At 38.3% G+C, this 10,385-nt stretch overlaps 1 protein-coding gene across 2 annotated transcripts; it reads right to left on the bottom strand.

The window, feature by feature from the left end:
* Positions 1-6,006: 6,006 nt before the first annotated feature.
* vgll3 (vestigial-like family member 3) lies at positions 6,007-9,205 on the bottom strand. Of its 2 annotated transcripts, none has more exons than XM_034693272.1 (4): positions 8,646-9,205; positions 7,544-7,892; positions 6,696-7,247; positions 6,007-6,613 (listed from the first exon to the last, which is right to left on the bottom strand). In XM_034693272.1, exons 1-4 carry the CDS (start codon positions 8,757-8,759, stop codon positions 6,573-6,575), a joined length of 1,056 nt encoding a protein of 351 aa, XP_034549163.1. In that variant the 5' UTR covers positions 8,760-9,205; the 3' UTR covers positions 6,007-6,572. The 2 variants fall into 2 exon arrangements, with proteins under 2 accessions (XP_034549163.1, XP_034549164.1); XM_034693273.1 differs by lacking the exon at positions 8,646-9,205 and adding an exon at positions 8,050-8,410.
* Positions 9,206-10,385: the final 1,180 nt, after the last annotated feature.

The raw sequence follows: 10,385 nt of genomic DNA on the forward strand, positions 1-10,385 counted from the left end.
GAGGAGAATTAGCTCTAATTATCCCAGTGATTTGTAGGCATAGGGAGGGCTTGTGGAAGTGAGAAAATGATGTATGATGAAAAAGGGGAGGAGAAGGTGGTGAGAGGAATATGAGGGGAGATGATGATTGACATATGCCTTATGCGTTTGCCTGTACTCTTGTCTTCTTTCCTCTCTTCTATGATTCTTCAATCTTTTTCTCTCTCCCCCTCTCCTCTTACCCTGATCTTTGTATTTGTATAAGTTTGGGTTCAGACAGCTGGTGTTGTGTTGCTGATTGAGAGACTAATCATCCGCTCAATTACTCTGGAATGTGTAGCTGGGCCGTGTTATGACTGATCAGCTCCCCCCCCCCTCTTCTCTCTCTCTCTCTCTCTCTCTGACTTCTTTCCTTTTATCTCTTTTCATGGACTCCAGCTCTCTTAAGTCAGCACCTCTCTTTCAGCATCTGTAGTCTGTCCTCTCACTGTTTTTGATTTAATGCTGGTCACAAATATAATGAATAAAAGTATTTATTATTATTTAGTACATAATATGCTAGCCACTTTCATTAGTGGACAACCTGCTCCACCTACTTGTGATTTACAAAGTGCAGTGGGTTTGCAGGTGCATTCAAAAAAAAATTAAACCCTGTGATGTGATTTTTTGTAAAAGTTTGAAAGAAAACAGTCTCTCGCTGTTGACATTTTTAATAAATCTTTCAAAATTGTATGTGTTATTTCCAATTTCTGACCGTATTTTCTGTGTGTTTGATCCCATTCAACCACTCTGGGCTGCATTTTTTTAATGAAATATCCCATAAATAATGTTAAGTTGAACTGACTTGAGTCAAATGTATCAGTTTTACAATATATAAACCAAAACAAGTTCATAATAATATATATGATTAAAATATATATAGATGTAATATGATGCTTTATCCTGCATTCATCTTTTTTTACATCATCAATTATTAATAGAGAGCCACTGAGGAGCATAACTCCTGAACACTACTGCCATTAATTATTGCTAACAAGTTTTTAAAGATCAGCACAAAACAAAGGCTACTTAAACTTTAATGAGTAGTTAATTCTACCCACGCAGTATTTCCTAATACTCAGACTACCTCCTTATTTTAATAATTGACATATCAATTCACTTTTATAAAGCTTCCACATCTCTGTTTCTGTAACTCAGTGTTCTTCCTGTGTAGTGGAAGTGCCTGTGGGGCTGCCAGTGGGATGCCTGTTAGCATATAAGTACACAACATGCTGATGAGGGAGCTACATGCTAATGCTAATTAGGTGTTCAGGAGGAAAGGAGAGGAAAAGAGAAGAGGTAAGGAGAGGACAGGAGAGGACATACTTTCTTAAAATTGTGTTGTTTAATCTCTCCATTTTTTCCTTTGAGCATGTATTTTAAAGTATTCCTTTAACAGTATTCTTCCCTTTATGATCCTCCTGATTTTGATTTTTTTATATAATAATTGCTCAAGCAGGTGATTTAACCCTCCTGTTATGTTGCAATCAAAATGGAAGTTAAAAAGGGTCAGAATTGGTAAATATTATTTCAAATGTTTTTATTGGATTTTTTCAAGCAATTACAGGTTATACATTATGCAAAAGTTTGCAACCCACCCGCCCCACCCCCCTGGGAGACTGGCCAACAAACCAAGAGTAAAAAGGGATAATTAACCAATTACATGAGTAGATAACAGCAAAAATAATAACATATATAATAATAGAGATAATGATAATAATGATATGTATACACATACATGCACACACATATATATAAAATGAATCACAAAAGGAAATTAGAATTGGTAAATATTAAATGTTTCTTTGCAACTGTGTGACTTTTTCACCCCAATCACTTTCCAATGTACATAAAAAAAAGTTTGAACACAATTAAAAACAATGTGTGTTATTGCCTTTTCAATGAATATGTAGAGAATGTTATTGCAAGTGGAATTGCTGATAACAACACCCATGAGTGCAATGATTGGATGGCTCCTTACCTTCTGTATGACTAAACACTAAATGAAAAGCAAAAAAGCAAAACACTTGTGCGGCTGTTGTGGAGTCTCTCAATTAGAAGGTCAGGGGGTTCGATCCCTAGTCCCGATGTCCACATGCCATAGTGTCCTTGGGCAAGACACTTAACCATGAACTGCCCCCAGTGGCTGTGCTATCGGTGTATGAATGAGATTGGTTAACACTGATGGGCTCTTTACTCAGCATCAGTGTATGAATGTGGTTTAAATATGACTTGTTATGTAAAAGTGCTTTGAGTGGTCAGAATACTAGAGAAGGTGCATTTTAAACACGTTTAACATTTTGAGTCTGAAATAAGGAAATCGTTAATTAAAGTTAATGACTTTTATGACCTCTAACATTTATAATGCCACTGAAAATGTGAACAAACAGCTCAATAATTTCTTAAAGCTGGGGTTGGTAATCAGATTTAGATACATTTTTTGTTATACTGGTTAAAATGATCTTTATGTCCCGATGGTAATCAATACATAATGTGTTCTTAAAAAAGCTGCTATACAGCCGGAGTAAACCTGGGAAAACACCAACCAATCCCTGCCATCAGGAGCCAAATTATGAAACCAATCCCAATCCAGTCCTGCAGTTCTGCCCGCCTCCTGTGCATACATTTCATGTTTGTTTGTGTTTTTAATTTTCACTATGATAATGTTTTGGTGTTTTCTTACCCCTAAGTGAGACATGAGTTGACGTAGTGCAAAACACAAACGATGTGCTGAGGACCGGTTTTGAATCAGTCATGATCATACGGTCGCGAATCAGCGGCGCTCGTGCATGTGAGCGGGGTTATCGTTATATAAATATAGATAAGCTAAAATTCTTTATTATTTGCCTTTGCATCACAGTTTAATCTGATCATTGAGTAAAATGTGACCTAATATCCAATGATATAGAAATAATGTTGTCTTGTTAATCAACTAATGTCATCAATATTGTGGGTTGAATTAGTCTTTTCTATCTACTTCACTGCCTCATGATTTGTTGATACTTCAGATGGAAAAGCAGCTGCTGAGGTCCAGATTCAAAGTCCTGCTGCCTAGTTGGGATCGCAAACAAGAGACGCAGGAGAGGAGGCTGGAATGTTAGTGGGCTACTACTGCTGATCATACCACCTGGTCTGACCACTCAATTTACACACACACACACACACACACACACACACACACACACACACACACGCACACGCACACGCACACACACACACACACACACACACACATTTAGCCATGCTTGCGTAAGCTCAGCCAGCTGCTGATTATATGAGGATGAGTACAAATAATGCTCATACTGGCACCAAACCAAATCTGTGTTAAGAATTCAAAGCAGCAACTTTTTTTAGAACTCAAATTAACGATCAACCTTTCTAAATACCCTTCAGATATACCTTTACTTGAACACAAAGACCTTTATATAAACACTAATCCACATCTTATCATGACCTCAACTTGGGTTACATAAATCTGACTGTATCCTGAATGGAACCATGAGACCGTTAACTGTGGCACCTGAAATCTGTTTTTGTTTGTACATGTGTCTCTGATTGTCTGAGCAGTGTGCCACTCTCTGACAAACTTCCTGTCCAGACAGGAAATACATTCTTTAGTGTGTGTTTGTGAGTCTGGGTGTGCTTGTGTGTTCTTATGTGTGTGTTTCTGTGCAGACAGACAACAGAGTTTTCATGGTATCTTACAATAATGGTCTGTGGAATGCAACCCACTTCCCCTGGTTCCAAAACTCAGCGCATGCTGGTCCCTCATTCTAGGTTTGTTGTTTAGCTGTATTTTTGCCCATAACAATAAAAAAGAAGTCATTGGGTATTGTTAAACAGCTATATCATTATTTTTGACCTACAACAAGAGACTGATAGGAGTTTATGAATGTATTGCTAAAAGTTAAAAAAAATTTTTTAACAATGATTACTTTAACTATAATGCCCTTTGCAAAAACACAGTTCCAAGGTGTGACAAATCTACTGTTATTGAGTTTTTGTCCACTATTGCTGGAGTAAACAAAACAACAGAAGTTTAAAAAATATATTTTCTTCTGGTTTAACCCTCTTGTTATGTTGCGGGTCAAATTTACCCTTTTTAAAGTCTATTTTAGGCAATATATGCCTTCCAAACCAGCTAAATGCAGCACAAAAATCTGGGCAGCATGGGACAGATGAGGTGTTGAGTTAATTTATCAACATCACTTCATATAAATAAAAAAAATAAAAATTTTAAATAAACAAAAATCTATATGACGTAAAACTATTCCATTTATATTTAGGGCTTTCCAATGTAAATTTAAAAAAGTTTTAACATGGATTTTAATGAAAAACGAGTGAGTTATCCTCATTGAACCATGATCTGTGAGAATTAAAGAACACCAATGGACCAAATCTTGATTTAAATGGTTAGTAATGGAGTTAATAATAAGATTAAAAAATGTGTATTGGGATTTTTTTGGTTTCTGACAATTTTGGATAATTGAATGTGCCCCGGGTCAAATTGACCCAGGAACATTATTGCTGTTCCAGAGAAACAAACAAAACAGGAGGGTTAAATTTTTATTTTTGGACATCCAATTATGTGCATATAAGGAAGATGATGCCTGGCTCATAGGTTGGGTCCAAGACTAATTTACCTACAGTGATGATAAATTGCATTGTAATTAATCTTGCCATATGGTATGGTATGGTATGGTATGGTATGGTATGGTATGGTATGGTATGGCATGGTATGGCATGGTATTGTATCTTATCATGCTGTCTTCTTTCATATCATCTCAAACAATATCCTATGCTATGGTATTGTATGGTATGATATGGTATGGTGGCCATATCTTTGGGTATTTTATCATGTTGTGTCATACCATACCCTATCTTATCATATCTCATCACATAATACCTATGGTATGGTATTAGTATTTTATGGTATGGAACGAAATTGAATCTGGAGTAGCTTATTGTATCGACTGGAATTATATCGTATCATTTAAATTAGCAACATGTTGTATCCTGTTGTATTGTATTGATCAATTCATGTCATATCGTATCGTATCGTATCATATAGTATCCTATGGTAGCCTTAAGTGTTGCAAGATGTCTTACTATTTTGTTTGGAATGGTTTTATTATGTGTCATATCATATTGCAGTGTCATTCAAGCTATTCATATCATTTGACTTATCAATATCATTATTAAGTACTTACTCTATTGTATGGTATGGTATGATATGGTATGGTATGACATTGGATCATATCTTACCATTTCAAATGTATTGCATATTATTATAACATATTGAATATTGTTGCATTGTATGGTATTGTATCACATGGGGGTGTATCATATTGTAATGTGGCTTACCATATTTTCTGGTACAGTTCTGTTTTCTATCGTGTTCAGTGTTAGTATTATTTTACATTGTATCGTATAATACATCTTATTCATAATGGTCGGTTCATTTATATCATATTAGGTCTTACTATACAATATGGTATGGTATGGTATGGTATGGTATGGTAACACATCGTATTGTATAGTGTTGTATATCATATCACATCTTCCCTGCTTTGCTCATCGGTTTTGTCAGATCATAGACTCTTTTTTTTAAATGTGTAATGTTTGGTAAGAATGTTAAAAAGAAAAACCCTGCAAAAAATTGACACTAAGTGGATTCATTTCCCTTTCCACGTGAAACTTATTTGTATTGTCAAGCTAAAGGAAACTGAGATTTCCTGATTTTACATGAGCAGAGGCTTCCAACATTATATGGCCTACACTGGGAAAGTTGTCTGTAATGATTTGCATGATACATTTGTCTCTCAATAAAAGAAATGTGGAGTAATCTTCAATAAGTATACATCTTAGTGATGTGCTACTCTTTGAAATAAATACGTTTTAGTTAAAAAATGAATATTTTGCGATCATTTTATATATGTCGTAGGAAAGCAGTAAACGCTAGTCTTAAAAAGAACCTTCATTCATAAATTAAGTTCAACCATTTATTTCTTAAACATACATTATTACCACTATTTACACTACACAATCTCTGAAGGCAATGTAGCAAAAACTCCAACATTTTTTTTAACAGAAATCATCCAGCAAACACCTTAGCCTGGCAAAACTGTACACACAAAATAAACATTCATTAACAAAAATGTACTGTACAAAACCAAAATGTGGATCAAAATCAAGTTCTTGAAACAGAACCACTTTGTCTCACACTGCACTGAAATGAAATATCCTTTGTGCCGACAAGGAAGTGGATGTCTCCCATTCTTAAGTAGTAGTCTGTGCAGTCCTGTCGTAGTCTGAACATTTCTCTTTTCTTCTTCACAGGCCAAAGCATTAGCCTGCTGTCATTTCAGTCCAAAGCCTGAGTTCATCCGAATGAAAAGCTGTTCGAACAGTGCAGGACTCATAGTGTGAGCTACAATAAGCTTTCCATGTCCATTGTACATTACAGTGCTTGTGTTGCAGCCAAACAATAACAGAGCCACAAAATAGGTCCTTCATTGGTGTGAATTAATTCCATCCTTTTGTCCGTGAGGCCATCAGAACCAAACAGAAGTCTTTGCTTTGGTTTGATCAAGAACTGCATGAAGGAAAGAAAAAGGTTAGAATACATATTTAAGGTTGTGTTTATTACTCTGTAGATATTCTTATGATGTATCTACCTGAGTCATACACCTCCAAGGGCCCATGGAGTGACGAGGGACTCCAGGTGACAGAAGTAGCTGTGACGGGGCTGTTGCTGCCGGGGTCCATCTCTGTCTTCACCCCATCGCTGTGAGGCGAACTTCCTGCACTGGTGCTGGGCTGGTTCTGGCTCCTAACCCCAGACATCAACAGAGGGTTAAACCTGGGATCCAACGCTGGGCTGTGAGTCGGGTATGAATGGAGCATGGGATGGTGGTGGTGGTGTCTGGTGTGGATGTGAGGATGAGGGTGGGGACGGTAGACGTTGTGAACATTAGGGTAGCCACTTGTACTTTGGGGACTCAGGCTGTAGGTCCAGCTTTCAGGGAGGGTAGATGGAGGTGGGAGGCTAGTCTGGGAGAGGCCGTGGTCGGCCCACAGAGCTCCTTCCGGGTGGTTGAAGGGAACAGGGCTGGTGGAGAAGTCTGAGTGGACTGAGACTGAGACAGATGGGAGGCAAGGACTGGCCTGGGATGGATAAGTGCTGGTCCACACAGAGCTGCTTTGACTCTCAGGAAGAGACCCACCATCTGAAAAAGACAACACAAACACTTTACCAATCAAGCAAGGGATTTTTATAGTACTAATGACGACACAAGCTGTGTCATGTTACTTCCAATAAAGACAGGGTCAAACATTAATCCACTTGGTGACAGTGGTAAAAAACTTTTTACAACAGGCAGAAACCTCAATCAGGTACACTGGTAGAATGCCATCTGCCTGGACCAAATGGACCATGAAATCATATCAAATTATAAGCTAATGATAAAACCAGATTACCAAACTAATTATAAAAGTACTTTAACCAGAGTATTTGCCCCCTCACCTTTCCATAATCCAGTGGTGGCTGAGGCAGACGGCTGAGTCACTCGGATGGGTTTGGTCTCACTGTTGAACGTGCTGGACTGGCTGAGAGCCCGTGAAAAATGCTCATCCACCACATCGCCGATGTCACCTTGGAAGTAGGTGAACAAAACACACCGGGAGCTCAAGTACTCTGCCTCTGCTGGTTGAGTACCATCCTTCAGCTCTGTTGTGGATCTACGGCCTGACTCGGTTCCTGGTGCTGCTTGAACCTGGCGGCTGAGGCCCTGATCCCTGGAAAGCATCCCTCTCCCTCCTCCTTGCTGCTGCTCAATACACTCCTGCATTTTATTGTAAACACTCAGCCGTCTCTGGAGGAAAAAAGAGGGAAAGATTGACTGTTAAATCCCAAAAATGTGTATACAAATAGCAAAGTTCTTACATTTAAGTAGATCATAACTTCTGTTTCAGAGAAATCAAATTCCCTAATACTCTTTATAACCTCTCAAACTTATAATGAATAAATACCTTATTCAAATTTACACTGATATGAGTCCTTGTTTGATCTGGGAGCAGCTTGGGAGTTGTGTGAAAATGAGTTTCTTTTTTCCCATACCACATTCCCACTGCTCAATGAGTCTCATCCACATACTTGAGTGACTGACCGGCTGTCATTACATCACCATTTGACCGCAGGATTAATAGTTCCGTGTCATTACGCATGACCTGAAGTGAATGCCGAGCTTCAGGCAGGAATTTTATCGTCTAAAACACAAACTGAAGTGAAGAGGTGTGTGTATGAGGCGTAAAGAAAGTTTGAGGCGGTGTCCTGAACAGGAGCCAACAACACAGAAAAACATTTTTGATTTAAAATGCGTCCAAAATATTTCTACAATGACTTTTAATTAAAGATTTCTTCACTTTATGTACTTTACTCCTGAAGTTAACAACTCAGGCTATTTTTCATTTTTCTTTGCGTCATACTTTATTTCGCACTTTTTTCATTAATAACTACTGAACAGTAAACCAAAAAGAGTAGTCATGACATCTTCACACAGAACTTTGTAAACAGCCTTGATCCACAATGAATAAAAAACCCCTCTCTGGTACGGTGTATCTCTCACCTGTTGTTGCTGCTGGTGGTGGTGGTGGTGGTTGTAGTACGTCGCCTTGTACGCCGCTGCAGGGAGGTAGTGCGCTCCATAGCTTTGATGGTACATCACATCCAGGCAGCTCATAGCGACGGCGCGGAGCGGTTAATGCCAAGAGAAAGTCTGAGGAAGGAAAAACGCGCAGAGCAAAACACAGCCGAGGGCAACACTCCGCTCCTGAAACTTCAGTCGGGTTATATCCTCCGAGCCGTCGGTGCGTCCATATATGCCCAAACGCATACAATGGCCATGTCGTTCAGTTTGCATACGCACAATGCACCTCCCGCGGTGCGCCCCACCAGCACCACCCGGGGCCACAAAGTGGATCAAAACGGTAAGAGACAAACACAGTGTATCCTAAAAAAACTCCTCTCTGACAAGTTTTCACAGCGCTTCTGATTGGGTGAATACTTCTTTCCCTCCTTCTCTCTTTCTGTTATGGAAGGGAGTTATATTTAGAGAGGGCTTGGGACACTCACGCACGCCCACCAGGGAAGGGCCTGCTTCGAGCAGGGGAGTTTAGCAAGGCACTAACACAGTCATGAGTCAGGTTCAAATCCCACTGTTGAATCTCTTTCATTTTATAGTTGTGAGTCATTTTTTAAGATCTTACAGTTCAGAGACCCTTAACCTCTGCCAGAGCCTAGGACGTGGTCAGGATGTTGGAACTATCTCTCTGTACACAAAACTTAAAGATGGTAAAGTTTTTACAATCTTTATATTTTTGAAATGCATTGCTATACCTAATTCTATATCCCACCATAATGGTCTTCATAATACATTTAAAGCTTTTTATTATTTTTAGGATCACTATAACCCTACAATGAATCCATTAGCTATCATCGAAAAAGGCTTCAGCTTCTACGTCTTGTAATATTTGAAATCTGTGACAAATCTTCTCTGTGGACTGGATAATGTTTGCAATCTACCTCAAACATGATAGGGTTTTAGTTCAATAAGACATTTACAACTGTATTGTTGTTTGCCTCTATATACAGATTTAATTTATGAGAAGTTAATCAAAAAAAAAAAAAAAGTGAAAGACATATGAGTTATGGGACTGTATTTGGTCCAATTGAACTTCATTAAACTGACAGGCTCCACCAACTCTTTTATCATCTCTGAGCAACAGGTGCTTTTCTAAGTCAGAAACTTTCTAGTCATCTATACAAATGGAATACCCTTTGTATTGAAGACTATATGAGGTTGCTTGAAAAACGGATTGCTCTTCCTGTAGACAGTGGAAGTAATCAGGAGATGAGGTAAAAAGGTTTTAAATGCAACAAATGTGGCTCCTTATCTTGTTTTAGAAAGAAGCACTCTGTTTGACACAGGGAGCTGTTTGCTGCCATCTGTTGGGAGGGCCAGTGATGTCACATGGCTATCATTTGGCCCCTGAGGACCTCTGTAGGCCCTACTAACCCACCCTCCATTAAGCCTTGAATAATGGAAGTTTCTCTTTTGTAAAGTTAATAGATTACGAAGTAAAGTGGATATAAAAAAAGTGACAATAAAACATATATAGTTACATTATACATTATAGTGACATTAACCATGTGAATACACAAACAGGAAGTGTTTGGAAGTAAAATGATCGAACCTATAAAGTTGAGAAGTCTATGAAATATTAGTATTAGTATTGGTATTGTAGTAGTATTGTACCATGTAGCAATGTGAGCATAGCTGAACCGTTTTCACTTTTTCTTTTTTTCT

Source organism: Notolabrus celidotus, chromosome 10 (assembly GCF_009762535.1).
Source record: "Notolabrus celidotus isolate fNotCel1 chromosome 10, fNotCel1.pri, whole genome shotgun sequence".
Lineage (NCBI taxonomy): Eukaryota > Metazoa > Chordata > Actinopteri > Labriformes > Labridae > Notolabrus > Notolabrus celidotus.

Bases quoted from the DNA above. Each gene is read 5' to 3' on its own strand.
- vgll3 (XM_034693272.1), bottom strand. From the start codon at position 8,759: ATGAGCTGCCTGGATGTGATGTACCATCAAAGCTATGGAGCGCACTAC. The intron at 7,893-8,645 runs GTGAGAGATACA...TTTTTCCTCCAG, and splicing joins ACCACCAGCAGCAACAACAG to AGACGGCTGAGTGTTTACAA. The intron at 6,614-6,695 runs GTAGATACATCA...TCCTTCATGCAG, and splicing joins CTTGGAGGTGTATGACTCAG to TTCTTGATCAAACCAAAGCA.